We start from the raw sequence: 17,551 nt of genomic DNA on the forward strand, positions 1-17,551 counted from the left end.
TAAATTAAATCGGACAAATGATATCTAAAAACACTTCAAGAAAATATATATTTTCTAATTGAATAGAATGAAATGCCACGGAACATTAGGCTCCTCCTCCGGCATTCCCTACTGTAATCAGAAAAAAAAGAAGAATATTTAACTAATTGTATAAATATTTGAGATAAAAGAATGTAGATTTCCTTACAACTGAACAAGATAAAAACCAAACTATTGTCCCTAAAATAAATCAATGCTTTATATAATCACATCATTGTATCACAGACGACCAAGCAGTCTCGATCTTTTCTAAAGGTGACTGACAAGTAGCAAAGGAATCTCGAATGAAATTAAAGTTGTAGATTTAATTCTAAAATAAACTGAAAAGATACAATCATTCCATTGGGATTCACAAATATGTTCTTTACTTTAACACAGAACAGGCACATATTATAACATACCAAAACTTGAAATTTGTTGATCAATAAGATGTGATTCAGCGATTTTATACCACAAGTTCATCCTCGAGGAAATCATATTCAAAGGTGAAATCGGTTTTAATCCTCTGGCACCTGCAACCAAACAAGTTTTCAGTTATTGCAACAAGATATGGTTGGTGGCAAAGATATGATTACTAAAACAGAAGGCCAGCAAAATAAGTCTCATAACAATGTTCCAATGTTTTTGAATTGTATTCATGAAAGGAAAAAAAAAAGAGTAAGACTGAAGAATAAATATTCAGAGAATTTATACACTAAGTTTAGATTGACTACAGGAAAAATAAATTAGTCTGGATGAAGAATCAAATGAAAACACTAAAAGAAACACAAAAAAAGTAAAATATGCATTTCATTAAAATATGATAATCTGAGAAAGAATAATAGATGCAGTGTAACATACCATCCATGCTGAGAACCATCGTTTGCAATATGAAAATCAAAGTATACATAATTTCCTCTCTCAAAGTTATCATTAGTGACTTTTGGCTCCTCATGCCGTTGAAACCATGTATTAAATTTCTTGTGAAATCTCCATGACTGCCTTTTCAATTCTCTGGCAGCTAAGTACTGCTGATAAGTGTTCTGCAGAAATATATGAATGACCAGTAGTCCAAAATGTCTAGCAACTTCTGTAGCATACGTAGTGTCTAGTACAAGCACAAATCCTAGAAATTCCTTCAGAAATTAAATCATAAGACCACAAAAAATGACTTGATACCTGTTGGTAGTAAAACGCAAAAAACAAGGCATCAGTGCCCAATGGATCCAGACCAAGTCGTTCCCAAAAGGCAGGATTATCAACTATGGGTGCCTGAGTTTGAGGATAACTAGATGGAGTCACTGCAGGATGCCTCTGAAAAATTAAGAAAATACCATTAAATGAAATTGAAACATCTGACAAAATTTTGCAAAAGATCTAACAGAATGCTTAAAGAATGATAAAGGAAATAAGTTCCCCACCGGAACATAGTTCTTTGCACGTTCTGAGTCCCTGGGCTGTGGAAGTTTGTAGTATGCAGCTTCAAGCATCTGTAGATTGTAGATCTGATCGTGCATTCCACCAGAATTCCCAGCTACACCACTAATGTTGTCACCAATGGCACCAAGTTCTGACCCACTTCTTCTACCAATCACACCAAGGCTAGCAGAAGATTGACCGGGTTGCAATGGCTGACCAGGTGGAAGATCAGTATCCCTAGATAATTGATTCACTTCTGACACTGCCACAGTGCTTGTTCCCTGATGGCCACCAAACGATATTCCAAAAATTAGGAATTTTATTCAATCAATAATTTTCAATTGTTACTTGAGTTTTTCTTCAAAGAAAATTTTGAACTAAAGAAATCAACAATAGAAGTGATGTTGTTAAGATTAAACATTTTATTTTACCTTCTGCAGTATGATTCTCTGCCTATATCTCCAAGTTGATTACAAGAGCCCTAATAAGAGGGGAGCCCTAAAGTAGGGAAGATCTACTTTCTCTTTCATTCTTCATCATCCTCACTCTGATACCCTTTAGGATGCTGATACCTCTACCTCTGCACCTTCTTCCCAAGTACCGACCACGGTATCAGGGGACTCCTCCAAGATGCCCTTTGGCATGGAGAAAGAAGACACTGTCGGCTCCTGGATTTTACATAGCAGGACAACCAAAACAGGCAACATAAAGGTTAACATGGTGCAACTTAACCTAAACACAAGCTGAACTTAAGCTCTAGTGCTGAGTTTGGCTCAGATATCCTAACTCAATTCAAGCTTAAGTTCAAATCCAGGAAGTCAAGCTCAGCCTAAGCATGCACCAAAGCACAAATGGACCCTTGTTTGCTAGAGTTTGGCTCAGATATCCTAACTCAATTCAAGCTTAAGTTCAAATCCAGGAAGTCAAGCTTAGCCTAAGCATGCACCAAAACAAAAATGGGCCCTTGTTTGCTAGAGCCAGACAGACTATTCAATATTGGCTCCATTACAACCCTAACTGTTAAGCATCTGCTTTCAGCTATTTAGGATGGGCAAACAATAAGGCAAAGTTTGACAATAAATGGTAATGGATGGTGATGATGATTGGTCAGAAACAGTGAATGATGATATAGATGATAGGTGGCGTTCAAAATTTTAACAATTGACAGATGGCTGGCAATAATTAAGTTGGAAGGTATGACAGACTAAAATTTAGTGATCAAACATTTATCAGGCATTTATTTGAAAGATAACTAAATTATTTTCAGCAGGACTTTATTGCAGTTGATGCTACCGAATCCAATGCTTTATGGACTAGTGTCATTTTACAAATAATGCTCTCATGAATTATTGGTTTTTCCCACTTTTTTCAAAATCTGTGGTTTTATTAGCTCAGATTTAGCTCCAAGTAATATAGCCATTCCTATCCTATCAATCACATATATTTATCAAGATGGAGTTTGTTAATTCGCTAACTCTCCTAATAATAAACTAAAATGATCTATCTGAAAATAACATGGAATGTGATAGATGGAGTATGACAAAGATGAAGTGTTGGAGTATTTCTATCAATCTCTTAAAATCAGTATTTACAGATTAATCCTCTGACACAAAACTTCTCCAAAAATTAATTACATGAAATCAAAAAATTATGCTGTCTGTATATTGTTTATATAAAAAATTATGCAAATACAGTAAAATATTAATCCATAACATTTATACTACATATAAATCACTAATTAATTTTCCAAAACACATTAATTAAATATCAAAAATAAGCAGTATGTTTTGTTGTTCCCCCCACCCACAATACGTCTATCTATTTGTCTTGTCGTCAGCAATGACAATGGAGGCAAGGAATATACTCTCTTCTTCCTTTTCACATGCAGTCAGTGGGTCCAAGGACAATCAGGCACCTTTCGATGCTTGTCATGGCACATCCAAATCGTGTGTACTCCAGGCATCTAGGTTAGGTTGTCCCAAAAAAATCCGAAAAAGGTTGAAAATTTTTATAAAAAAAATAGAAACTGTTCATCAGTATAGAATATGTACCAGGCATACCGCTCATACCATACCATAACAGGCAAAATCACAAATCTCGATTTAAAGGTTAGAAGCTTATGTCTCGCCTATGTGTGGAAACACATGTAAGCATAGATAAGACAAAGAAGTGTCTCAAATCAAAAGTAAGACTACTTTGAATTGAGCTCACAAATCCCTACCACATATGATGTCTTCAAATCATCATCACTCATCATCTTGTTGACACTAGGACTTGAGGCAGGATCTGCAATCAGATCTTCAGATATATTATGTTGCTGCTGGTCTTCCGGATTGTCATGTACAGAATCTGTTTTTTTATATGATGATAGGGTAAGAAAGATTTTTCTTGAAACAGAATGTGAAAAAAAAAATTTAAGGTACCTCCATCTTTTGTTACAGTTGAAACCAAGGGATGTTGGGAGGACGGTTGAAGAACAGGAGTTGGTTGCTGTTGTGCAGCCGAACTAACAGACACAAGCCCTGCTCCCTGAACTCCAAGCCCTAGGCCAACATGGGGTGAAACAGAAGTGCTTTGAGGACTAAACTGCATACATATAAAGGTCATGAAACATTAGTGAAGTTACAGAAAGAACAAGATTAAAAAGCATTGCCACAAAAACCTTTCTTTCCCACATAAACCTTTCTTTCAAAAGCACTATTTATCCTGAAGGTACATGTCTAGGATACAGAAGCAACTTGTACATGCTCAGAAATAAATAATTTCTAGCAAAAAGAGTTTTGAAGTCATAAATCCAAGGTGATATATGCCAAGAGAACTGGTAACTGTGCCGTGGATGCATTTTATTAGAAAAATATACACATCAAACTTTGAAGGCAGCAAGATTGATATAAAACAGTCCGAAAGAAAGTAGGATGACAAGAATATTATGCACCCAAATGCCATTTAGACAAACAATGACTACATACACATGCAAAAATTCTTGATAAATGGCAAATACTTAATTGAAGCGCGTTTAATTAAAGAAGTTTGACATTCCACATGCCTGACAAATTGTTCTTGATGCTTTTTCAATGTACCTAATGCTTCATTGTGAATAAAAAGCAAGATCCATAGCAAAAGCATCCGATTTTCTCAATTGCATTAGTGATGCTTGTGTACTCGTATGCATCACAAGTTACAACTATGCATTCTTCAGTAGAAGCTAGTGTATATAGATTTCCGAATAAAAACCAGTGACAACATGCAAATTTTGTGCATAAGTACTTCCCACATGGACTTGATCAAAAGAGCTACAGACATACCAAAAAAACTGAAGTGATAATGACATGCATGCTGGATACTAATGCTAGGATGGTGATACAAAGCAAATTAGTCGACACAATGAGGTCTACTTATGCACATATGCATTTCTCTGAATATATGTCTGATGGGTACATGAACATAGAAGAATGAGTCCACATATGTACATCCATGCTAGAACTATACCTATCACTTTTAATGACAATTTGGAAGGACAAAGCTAACAATAGGATCACATATCTGAAGGAATATAATCAAACAGGTCTATGACATTTTGTTAATTCTGTTAAGTGTGGATGAAAGTTATCTGGAAATGCAGTCTCTACGTATACAGGGGGGGATGCAAGTGTAATAATGTCTTATGATGCAACTCATTCAACCTAGACTGAATCAAACCTTGGATCTCTATTGGTTGGTTCTTGACTAAAATTAACCTTCCAAGCTTCCCGCCATTAATGGAGTAGGCCCAAGAGAGTGTGGTATAGCTCCTACAAAGCTTCAAACCAGTGTTTTTAAAAGTGCTAGGCGTCAAGGCTCCAAAACACCCAATACGCTAAATGCTCGCCTAGGTGCCCGCCCCAGCAATGATTTAAAAAATGCTAGGCACCAAAAGACGCCAAAGCCCCAAAATGGCTGAGATGCTAGGCACTCGCCCAAGCGAAGTGAGGGGCTCTAAAATATTATAATATAAAAATTATAATATAATTAATAAATATAATTATTTAAATAAAATATGATATTAAATTAAGAAAATCTAAAGTACAAAGTCACAATGTCATATTAACAAAAGTCTCAAAATTCAAAACAATAAAACTTTACATCAAAGTCATTTATCTTGAAACCCTAACAATAATTTCAAATAAATAAATATTAACAGTATTAAAATTGAAATAATATATTATTAATTTAATAAATAAAAAAAATACTATTAATAGTATATTGTTAATATACTGTTAACAATATACTGAGTCGATGTGAGAAGAGTAGAGACCAATGTGAGGACTAAGGAAACGGAGGCTGTTGATTGAGAACAACGATAGCGATAGCAACAACAGCAACAAAGAAAGGTATGGGCGTTCTGAACGGTATGTTTAAAAATATTAAAATTAATTTTAATATTAAATAAATATATATATATAATCACATAAAATTAAAATAGTTAACGATGGTACGCTTAAAACGATATTAAATATATTATATTTAAAAGATATTAAATATATTATATTTAAAAGATATTAAATATATATAAATATATATAACTTAGCAGTGCCCACTCGAACCCCAGGCAAATAATTGCAACGTCGAGGGATGGCAACGAGCGCTGCAGCGAAGGAGCAGAAGAAGAAGAATCTTCTTCGATGTCCGAGGGAACAATGGCAGCGGGCGCCGAAGAGTAGTGGCATCTAGGGATGGCAGTGGGCACCGCAGCGAAGGAGCGGAAGAAGAAGAATCTTCTTCGGTGTCAAGGGAACGATAGCAGTGAGCGCCAAAGAGCTACGGCGTCAAGGGAGCGATGGCAACGGGCGCCACAGCGAAGAAGAAGACAACGAAGGAGGAGGAGGCGACGCCGGGAACTATTTCTCAAAGTTTCTCCCTCTTCTTCAAATGCCTCTTCCTCGCCTTGCCTCACCACAACCAAGTTGATACCGCCCAGTAGCAAGCGATCCACGTGTCGGTCAACTAACGGACCGGTATGTACCGCTCAATACGGGGGGTACCATTCGAAATTGCAAACCTTGGTTTTAATATCAGTTAAGGATTAACAATCCACTGTTAACAATATTTAATCCGCAATTAACAATAGTCATAACATTAAAGAGGGGGAAAAGAATCATCGACAATAGACCATGGGAAAGGAGAGAGCAACAGTGATAGAGGAACCTTCGGACGATGGCAACAATAGTAGTGGCAACGAAGGAAGCTACGAACGACCACGACAGGGGCAAAGGAAGCTTCTAATGTGTCCATCAATGACAGAGGAAGTTGCAGTCCTATCCCTCGGCAGAGGAAGGAGTTGCACACAAAAGCAACAGCATCGTAGGGAACTACACACAAAAGCTACAACAACAAGAGATTTGGATGGTTTCGTTGACGATAGAGGAAGTGTTGGACCTATGCATCCGCTGCAGAAGCAGAGGCTCACACGAAGTTAGCAACGGGACCATAGGTGAGTCAAGGCGGTGAAGTACCTAAGGTTTATGGGTCCGAGGTGGTTAATATTACTATTTACTATGCGTGGTTGATTTAATTGAACCAACCGAGTTACTATTCAATCGATCCAAAGTTGACCATCTAGTTTAATTGCTCACTTTAAACCGGGTGCCTAGGGCACCTAGGTTCAGGTGAGAGCCTACGCAGTGTTCATTAAGGTGCATCGCTCGACAACTGTATGAGGTGCTTGGCCTCGCCTCGCCCGAGCACCTTTTTGGAACACTATTATTTACTAGCACAAAGGTGATAAGAGTATTTTAATGAACTACAATGATAGTCGATCGATACGAAAAACCACACTCTTTAACTAATAGTAATACGAACAAGAGACAAGATTGATTCTTTTAGGAAGTGCAACCAACCATTTACTTGCGCCATATGAGCAACAATTTACATTGAAGATGCACAGGCACCACAAAAGTAGTTCCACATTATGGTTGAAAAACATTAGAGTGAAAGGGAAAAAACATCAATCTGCTACACATTTGTTTAACTTCAAAAATAATCTTTCATTAGTAAAACAAAAGCATATAATAACAATAACAGCATGGAGAAAAGTTTGCAAATGGTGGAACCAAAGACCTTTTCATGAGAAGGAAAAACTGCATTACATTTTTTAACATTTGAAAAAGAAAGAATTACCTGTTGTAAAAGTGAATTCTGCTGTTGTGTGGTAAACTGCTTGTGACTAGCACCAGAGAGATGTGGCCCGCTAAGAAGATTACTATGCCCTTGTTGCTGCACTTGTTGGAGCCGTTGCAGAAATTTCTCCCTCTGGTCAGGAGCTATCTCAGGACGCCCACGAAATTGGCCCTGAAGAGAGAATTCATCAAGCTGGGACCTCAGGCTCCCAAGCAAGCAAAACAAAACCATGACAAATGGAAGTCCAACACAATTCCAAATAATGCTTTACAGGTGGTAGCATGTAAAGAAATTTCTAAAAGGGAGCGTAGTGCACAAGAGTTCCCACAAACCATCAAATATTAGATCTAGTATGGTGACCAAGAGAAATAACATTGACCTAATAAAAATTATAAAAAACCATACTAAATAACTGTTTTATGGGATATTAACCAAAAAACATACATTCTCACTTGCATTCTGAAAAGAAGTTGCACTTTGAGGTCTCCATTGAATCCCAGAGACAACTGAAGGTGAAAAGACTCTTCCTCCAGCAGTAGAACCCTCTCCAACATTACTAGAATCATTTGAACCAGCTCCATCATTGGTCCTTGGCAACGACTGCAAGAGAATTCTGTTATCCAGAGGAAACGACAACAGAGGCTGTGCAAGCCCACTACTCCCAATTCTCTCATCAACATTTAACACATTTCGCTTAGACAAATCAGATAATGGAGGAACAGAACCAAGAGAAACATTTCCAGTGATTCCACCAGCTGAACTGAAAGTCATCGAAGTACTAATTGATGGTTGATTAGAGATCCCTCGGCTAATGCCTTTCGCTATTCCAATTTCAGGGATGGCTGGTGAAGATCTACGCACAGGGAAGGTCATATTATCATCCTCCTTAAGTGAGCTGGATGAATTAGGAGGAGAAGAAACAGCAGCAGATGAGTTCTCTATAACGCCTCGAACATTTGGTGGCACAGAAAGTATAGCTGCAACTGTTGGTCCAGCAACTGATGGACGCACAGGAACATTAGCAGTTGCAGATGAACTGGTCCCCACTGATATCCCAGAACTTATACCAGGAGGAGCTGTTGATACCACAGTCACCATAGCTCCACTTTTTGAAGGTGGGGTTTTTGGTGCAACATCAGCGTTACTTTCCGGAGAAGCTGCATCATCACCTTGGTCCTGAGATATGATCTGTGTTAACTGATAAAATATAAGACCCATTATGCAGAACCATCACCAAAAGTCTATGCATTTTTCAAAGGTCTAATAGTAGGCCATGAAGAAGAAAAATCTAAAAAAATATAAACATTTAGAACAAGTTTAACAAATATAATAACCAGAAAAAGCATAGATATTATAAAAATTATTTTAAAATGGATGTTTTACTGCACAAGCCTTCCACCAAGACATCTATGTTCTATAAATTATAAACACTAAGAACTTTCTATTCAGATATCAGTCCACGCGGACTATATAAACACATACAACACACAAAAAGGAATTACAATGAACATAACAATGCTCTATCCAAACAAGTATAACAAGTAAAGAAACAGATTTAGACACGATTCTGGTAGTTATACGCACTACCTTGGGAGGTATACTTACTTACATTTGGTAGGTAAGTATCAGCTGCAAGTGAAAATCATCTAACTAAAAATGTCTATGGTACAAGCAAGGTCCTATTTATGGACAAATAGAAGGGTGAATTCACAAGCAGGGACCTCCTTCTAAATAAGGTCTTTAATTTCGAATAATACTGCCCGTACCGAGCGGTACCGTCGATGACCAAGGAAGAAGAAAGAAGAGGGGTGATCGAGGAAGAAGAAAGAAGAGGGAGAAGGGGAAGAAAGAAAAGGGAGAAGAGGAGTACCTACGCCGCTCTCCCTCCTCGTCTGTCGATGACCTCTCATCTGCGTGGGGAGAAGAATCTCGGCGTCGCTGGGAGAAGAGGCAACGTCACCCCATGTGGGGAGAAGAGAGGCAACGTTGCAGAATTTTTTTTTACTTATATATATATATATATATATATATATAGAGAGAGAGAGAGAGAGAGAGGCACCCCGCGTGGGTAGAAGAGAGGCGAGATCGCCGAAAAAGAATTTTTTACTTTATATATATATATATATATATATATATATATATATATATACCGCTCGGTATACAATATCATACCATACCGAGCAAATGTCAAAACTCCGATGCAATACAAAATTTCAATCCTTGCTTCTAAATATTGATTTTGATCATTTATTAACTAGTACTATCAAAAAAATAAATAAATGTAATATATTTGAGCCACTCTAAGGATCAAGTAAAAGGGTGAACTATGCTGTTACAAAACCTACAAGCAGGAAAGGTCCACTATATATTGGGCTCGACCATTTACTGACTAGCACTATTAAAAAGCAAATATTTGTGACATAGTCTAACAATTAAAATTCATTCATGTTGTGTCCATTATTGCTCATTAAATAAGACATACAGATAACTGAGCAGCCGAACTGGCTACAGCATTCTTCAAGCCTAAAAGTGCACTAGCAGTTGAAACAGAAGCAACGCCCTGCTGAACAAGAAAAGATTCAAAAAATAATTTAAAAAGTTAGTAATCTTTCAGAAAAAATATAATATGACAATCATCAATATATACAAAAATTATTAAAATATGGGGAAGAACCAAAAAAGGGTTATGAAACTATAATGCTAAATATGTAGTAAACAAACAGGAAGATATTGAACCACTCAAGTTGATAGCAGAAATATGGATTTTAATGACAAACTCAACACCCACAATTCCATACAAAAGTAAATTTAAAGCTTCATAGGCTTCGATAAGTACAAAAACGAATTACAACATTTTTCACTTGTGCATGCAATATATTGTTTTGGTTGGATACTATGAGTACATAAACATCAGAGTATAGAAATACGATAGGAGTTGCCAAAATATATATTGAACCTGACTTTGCAACTAAAAGAAGTAATAACAAACATGGAACCAACGAGTTTATTAGGATTTAGGACTTAACATTATATATCATGTCACTTGGTAGACCACCGGCATGTTAGGTTCACAATCCATATGATACTGTATCATGTTGTATGTATAGTTCCATGAGCCTGTATCAGTTTGACATGGTGATGTGGCATCCATGCATGCCACATTTCAGTTCTGGTTCTTATAAATGTTATTTAATATTATAATGAATGAATTGATCAGAGAAACAAAGGCCATATTAGACATTCATCAGACAAACAAAAGCCATATTTGACATTCCTATTAATGATAAGAAGAGATTCGATGACCACTAGTTTAGCCAGTGATATTATCCTCATAAAAGCTCGGAAGCAACAGATCCATGAAGCTGAAATAATTGGGACCATTAAATGTCGTTATTATTGTGTTCATTGAACACATTTGGATTTAATTACCAGTCCACAACAACCATGGCAGTCCAACAGTATTAATAGTACATGGATGTACCCATCATTGCCAACAGCACTTTACCAAGTTGTATCATATCACACAGATCTTATAGGATTCTAGTACAGGTAAAAATAGTTGGACATTTTATAAGCTCATTTCCTAACATTGAGATTTCAAATTACCTGCTGCAATTATTCATGACACAAAACTTATAGAGAATCACAACCCAAGGCCCAGAACACATTTACAAGAAGGGTAAACTGATCAGAGACTATGCACTACAGTTCCTACCAGAATCCAGATGGACTAATATGATACACTTGGTATGTCTTGGTACACTAGAATTGCTAGAGAAATCGTACTTCAATCAATAGAGATATTGGTCATTAATAGCTGAATGCCATGGATAATAAGTTGACAATTTCAAATAAGATACCATAACAATCCTTATTAGAAGTAAAAAAAAAAATTCTTTGATCTCGCAAATGATGCAAAATCCAGAATCATGTAAAGCTCCAAGATGATCTAATTAGAGGCAAAACCTTCCAAAATACAACCAACGAGTTCAATCATGAAAAATGCGTCTGGGATGAAGCCCTTCTTATGTCTTCAAATAAGAAAAAAATATGACAAGAAACAAGCCAATAAACTACATGTTCTTCCACAACTAAAAGCAGAACAAACCCCATCAAGGCGTCTAAACAGAATTCGTTTTTACACCAATTTTAAGCGGTGAACATATTCATGCTCAAAAAGAAGAAAATATAAAATAAACAATACTTGTTGGAAAGACAAGTTACCTTAGCAAGACTGGAAGGACCAAGTGAAACAAGATCTTCTAGGGCTTCCACCTTTTCTAGTGGCAGAGAGCTGTAAAGCTCATCAACATCACCAAATTCATCAAAATCGTCCTTCAAAAATAATTGAGAATGAATCAAACTAAAGCCAGCTAAACGTATTTAAGAGATTTTCATAGAATGTCAGAAACAATAGTGGAAAAAAAGACTCCAAATAGAATTGAAAACAAAGACGTACCTGATTCCGTTCAACATAATCTTCTAGAAAATCTTTAACATCATTAACCTGTTCAGGACTCAATTCATCATTATCCAATAATCTTAAAATCAACTCCAATTTCAAAATGTGAGCTTTGTGCCTCGCAATAGATGTTTCCAAATGCGTCTGAAAGAAGATCTTCAGTATAAGCGAACGATGTGGTACAGTTAATTGGGCAAAACAATTTGTTCAATTAACTACCAGCCGAGGTGGTCTTGTTTTCCCTTTCTTTACAGAAAGCCCTTCAACCTCAGCTTCAAAATTGTCAATCTGACTCTCCAAATCCCCAACCTAAAAGAATTTCTCATAAACACTTGGTGACTTTAATTGAATCAAGTATAACCCAACACAAAGAACAAAAAGGAGTCAAATGCTATAGACAGAAGATTCATGAAGTTTCATGAACCTAAACAAACAAATGAATAAACACTAACAAGTTATAAAACTTCTGAAGCAATAATTGAAGGACAAAATCATAATGTGGTTAAAAAATTGCATCTTACCACATTGTTCAACCAGTCCCTTGTTTCCGATTTGGCCTTCTCTTTTGGATCCTGGCAGTAAAAGCAAGGTTGCAAACATGCAAAATAGAGGTCAAGTACTTATTGGGCAAGAAAGATAGATTTGAAATAGTCAGAACACACCAACTATATCCAATAATGGTTCATATATAGAATGAAAAACAGTTACAACAATCGACTCAATCAGAAAAATACTAGAGTGATTTAGCTTCTTAGATAATAGACACAAAAAAGGGGACATATAAAGTAAAATAGTTTTAAGCATTCTTGCAACTGATAAAAACTGAGTTAAATTGGAACATAATTTGAGGATTGATGTTCAGGTTAACATAGACCGAGGCCAGGTATTCTATATCATGTTATCTTTATTTACTAATTCTAGTACATATGCCGAATAGATGCAAATCAACAACATGCCATTCATATCATCAGGTTTGGAAACTCTTAGTAATATCACCTTCCCAACTGCATCTTACTCTTAATTTGGAAAACTGTAATTATTCTATCTGCTCAATCTAGAATGCTAGACGAAGCAACTACTAGATGGTTGGTATTCGTATTCAAATTAGTTGAATGAATCATCACATATAAAGGTTTGTTCCATGCTAAATTAAGCTTAATTTCCAGAAAAGTAAGATCACTATTTCAATCTACCTTATATGCATGTTGACTTTGGTCTCTGTGCACGTATACTAAGAATATGGAAGAGAGGGATTTACTAGATGTTTCATTATTAAAAAAATACACTACCTCCTAGGAAATAAACATGATGAGCATGATCCTCAAGCAAATGTTTCTTTAAAACCATCAAATAAGCATCAGACTAGGCCTAACAAAGACAATTTCATTTATCAACATATTCTGAAGCTACAATCGGATTGTCAGCCAATGAAAAAGCACTTCTTCATAGATGTCAGAGTCAAAAAAGCAAGCCATATAGACCATGATGATCAAAAAATAAGTGACTTCTTGTAAATTGCATTAATAGTAGGTAAAGGACAACATGCAACTTACTGTCTTAGGTTGCTGACCTAATCCTTCCTTGGAGAAGGCTTTTGTTTTTGTCTCCTTCTCACAAACCTTAAATCTTTCCATTTCACGTTCAATGAGCTTGCGAGCATCCATAAGAGCCTGCTCATAAGAGGCACTAACCTATGTCAAGGTATATCACAAAATTGACTGTCAACCCCAGAACCATAAACCTCAAATTTAAAGTGCAGCATTTTAATAGCACAGTTCAACTATAATAAATTCAGCAGAAGAAAATAAAAAAATGGTTGAATATACCTTCTAAAAGTGATTGGAAAATGCAGAAGAATCTTATATAAAGATGAGTGCAATGACTAAAGAGCATACAACATCAATCTATGCATCGTAATATTTTGTTTCAATAAATATAAGCTAATAACATTTTCGAAAAACTTTCAATGACACTCGTTGTCAAGAATATAACCTCCTCTGTAATTTATAAGTTGCTAAACTAAAGTACCACATCACAAAACATCTGAGCTCAGAAAAACTTGTGAACAGTAATGTGGCACAGCACAATGCATTATGGACACACATCTAAATTAATCATATGCAACTAGTCCAACCAGATTGACTAATCATGATACTCCACTATACCATCTTCATTTGACAGGGTAAACTAGATACACACCACATAGTCTTATGGACAAACACTACTAAATTCAATCATAAGCAACTAATCCAACAAGACAAATCAAGGGATTCTCTGCTTATACAATTTTCTTGACAATGTAAACTAGAAATTTTTGTGAGAATTTAAACCAAATTATGCTACAAAAAAAAAATGCTGTTAGGAACAACCCCCTCCCAACTAGGGTCCCTGTTCTTCAAGGGAAAGGACCTTCAAAGGACCAAAATAGAGAACCAAATTAGTATAACTCAGAATTCAGGAAATAACTGCCTGATCCTGCCTCTAGGGTAATAGTCATCATTATTATTGAAAAGTGAAAACTAATACTAAATTCCTAAATTACTAGGATTAGATCTCTGCCAATCACTATCTAGTTGTCATTCTTTAGCGAAGCCAGGCACTGGAGCCTTTGGAGGTTGTTACCCAATGGAATGGGGCTAGCCAGCCATACCGAATGTTGGGATCAACTTATTTTTCATTACACGAGTATCAGAGCCTGTTGCTGTCCAGCAGACAGTCCAATTCCTGAAACATCTATGACCACATAGAAATATCTAGTCTCCTCCGAATTGCCTTAAGACTTGCTTTAGAAGACCATATCCAGAAAAGAGAAAGTATTGTCCTCTTATCCTATCAACGTTAGATGTTTTCCCCGTCCTGGTAAATCACAATTTATGCTTTCAAAATCAATGCCCTGTCTGTCTCGGTCAAGATCAGAGCCAATTATTGCTGTCTGAGGCTTTGCATCACATGTGGTAGTGGCCAGGTCTTGTCAGGGTTTGACCATTGAGTCACGTTTCAAGGACTCTATGGATGTGTTGCAATACTAAAAACTGAATGCTTACAACATGACTCCTAGTTTTGTCTGTCTAAATTCAACATAGATTATTGCCACATGCATCAATTCCCACTGTTTAGCTTTGTCAAGGACAGTGACTTCAAACATGTAACTTGCTATTTTGTTAGCTCCTTGCATCTCCAGAAACCTCTGACCTGATTTGAGGCATGTGCTTTGCAAACATATTTGACCTCAGGACAGATTTGAACCAAGTCACATGTTTTTCTTTATTTCCAAGGGAAACTTCTTCAGTTGCCAACCAGTAAGTGTTTTTCCCCATTCCTTACATAAGTCATATAACCCAACATCTTCACCTCAAGTCTGAATGCAATTGGATACATTGTTCCTTATGCTCGGCTTTTTTATCACAAAGTCATAGGTTGCCTTGCAGTCATGTGGTGAACTTTGTATTTTATTCTAAACGATCACACAGCAAGCAAAATGGACAACTTCACTTTTATTATGTCTTTAACTTTTTAACAAAATCATCTTCAATCAACTCTTTTCTCTCATTGTTGACAACGAAAACACCATACAGTTTTTGAATTTAACTAGTATATTTTAATCTAATGATACAAAAAGATCCTGTTATAGAATTAAATTAAAAAATGTCTCAACAAGACAAAATATGAATTTAATAAGCAGATATGGGATTTCAGCATGTACCAACATAACATTATACAAGCACCACAGAAATAGAGGAACATAAACCAGTGAAACCAACAAGTCAGTATGTACGTTCGATTGACATAAAAATATTGGACCATTGACAACCAGAAGCAGAAACAAAATAAAAAAACCATTTACAGAGAACAAGAATCAAGAATCTCTAAAAGGTCAGCCATTATAAAAAATGGCTGATAAGCTCATCGGCGTAAGCCACCACAATATTACCTTGTTGGTCAAAAATAAATAAAAAAACAAAATAAAAGTGTCGTTTTCAAACCACAAATTTGTTTAGCCGATCAATATTGAGAACTATAAGAAAAACTCGCTGAAAGATCCAGCAAAAATGACAGAGAGCTACAAACTTTAGTGTTAAGAAAGTAAATGTGATGTATTTATCTTAAAACACCGTATCCGATTTGTATTTAGCATGTTATTACTTGGCAAGTCCAACGGAGACAAGAAGATAGGTAAATTTTTTACACTAGGAAAATGTGAATTTTGATCCCAAATTACATAGCAGAAAGTTCCCCCTTTTGCTTCGAGTAGAATCATTTCAAGAATATCTGCTCAGTACATGTCACGAAATCAAGTTGTCAAGCTTCCAGTACCATTAAGATCCCACAAACGGCAAGAACAAAGACACCAACAATCCTAGCTACATCAGAGACATGACATCAGAAGGAGGTCACAGTGTACGCCAGATCAAAGATGTCCACAGGAAGGACGAAACCCTAACCTTCTTATCCTTGATGTCGCTAGACTGTATCCATGTCTTGATTTGATCGCGATACCGCTGCAACTTCTTAATCTCCTTCTTGAGATCCGCCTCGAATTTCTCCTTCTGGTTCGCGTTCTCCGTGTCGTAAACCTACCAAAAGCACCCGAAGACCATCAAGACCACAAAGGGAAGCTAAGAATCGTGCGGATCTCCCCTATCCCCACGCGGCAGTACCTTGTTCCATATGCTATCGAAGACGTCGACGCCTTCCTGGACCTTCTTCAGCACTCGATCAATCTCACCCTGCAGCTTCCGACTGGCGCCCATGGTGAAACCCCGACAGAGAGCGGCGACTCGCAGAGTTCTCGCATCCAAAGGGCTCGGCGGATTTAGGGTTTACCCCTTTCTAGGTTTCGGAAACGAACAATATGGTGGAATCGGCAAATCGGATGGCACCTCACAGCCTCGACAATAAAATGAACCTACGTCGGGTGTTATTTTGTCGGTGATCACTCGAGACGATAAGCTTATGCAGTCTTACTCACAAATTGATACTATAATTATTTCAAAATATAATATAAAGTACTAAAAAATAATTTGATAATTATTATATTTTATATATTTAATCTATTTATTATATATCTAACATAATTTTCTAATTTTCTAATTTATATATTTTATACTTGTTTTCGTATTTATATATGCATATATTGCCTTCTATTTTATGTTCGTTGTATAATATACTATTTTATATATATATATATATATATATATATATATATATATATATATATATATATATATGTTGTTGTGTATATGAGATGAATGATTTATTTGGTTTGAGTGAATTTTGTGAAAGAAGCTTTAGTGGATGCATGGAGGGAAAAAGTATACATTATTTCTTTTATATAAATGAGTTATTATGAACACAAGGGAAAGAAAACACACCTTTTTTATGTTCATGATATATGTATGACCCATCAAAGTTGGAAATCAGTGGTAGCTTAGTAATTATTTTCAGACAATTTTGCCACTCTGATAGGACACAACTTGGAACCTACCACATCAGCAT

General features: G+C 36.2%; 1 protein-coding gene across 10 annotated transcripts; it reads right to left on the reverse strand.

The window, feature by feature from the left end:
• Nucleotides 1-213: 213 nt before the first annotated feature.
• LOC103983779 (general negative regulator of transcription subunit 3) lies at nt 214-17,014 on the reverse strand. Of its 10 annotated transcripts, none has more exons than XM_009401054.3 (16): nt 16,714-17,014; nt 16,498-16,629; nt 13,609-13,725; nt 12,577-12,627; nt 12,275-12,364; nt 12,053-12,199; nt 11,818-11,928; nt 10,076-10,153; nt 8,038-8,769; nt 7,594-7,764; nt 3,861-4,023; nt 3,659-3,786; nt 1,440-1,718; nt 1,198-1,332; nt 880-1,061; nt 214-551 (listed from the first exon to the last, which is right to left on the reverse strand). In XM_009401054.3, exons 1-16 carry the CDS (start codon nt 16,804-16,806, stop codon nt 485-487), a joined length of 2,676 nt encoding a protein of 891 aa, XP_009399329.2. In that variant the 5' UTR covers nt 16,807-17,014; the 3' UTR covers nt 214-484. The 10 variants fall into 10 exon arrangements, with proteins under 10 accessions (XP_009399329.2, XP_009399328.2, XP_065007806.1 ...); XM_009401053.3 differs by having other exon boundaries at nt 13,609-13,746; XM_065151734.1 differs by having other exon boundaries at nt 8,038-8,790; nt 16,714-16,978.
• Between the last annotated feature and the right edge of the window lie 537 nt (nt 17,015-17,551).

This window comes from Musa acuminata, chromosome BXJ3-5 (genome assembly GCF_036884655.1).
Source record: "Musa acuminata AAA Group cultivar baxijiao chromosome BXJ3-5, Cavendish_Baxijiao_AAA, whole genome shotgun sequence".
NCBI lineage: Eukaryota > Viridiplantae > Streptophyta > Magnoliopsida > Zingiberales > Musaceae > Musa > Musa acuminata.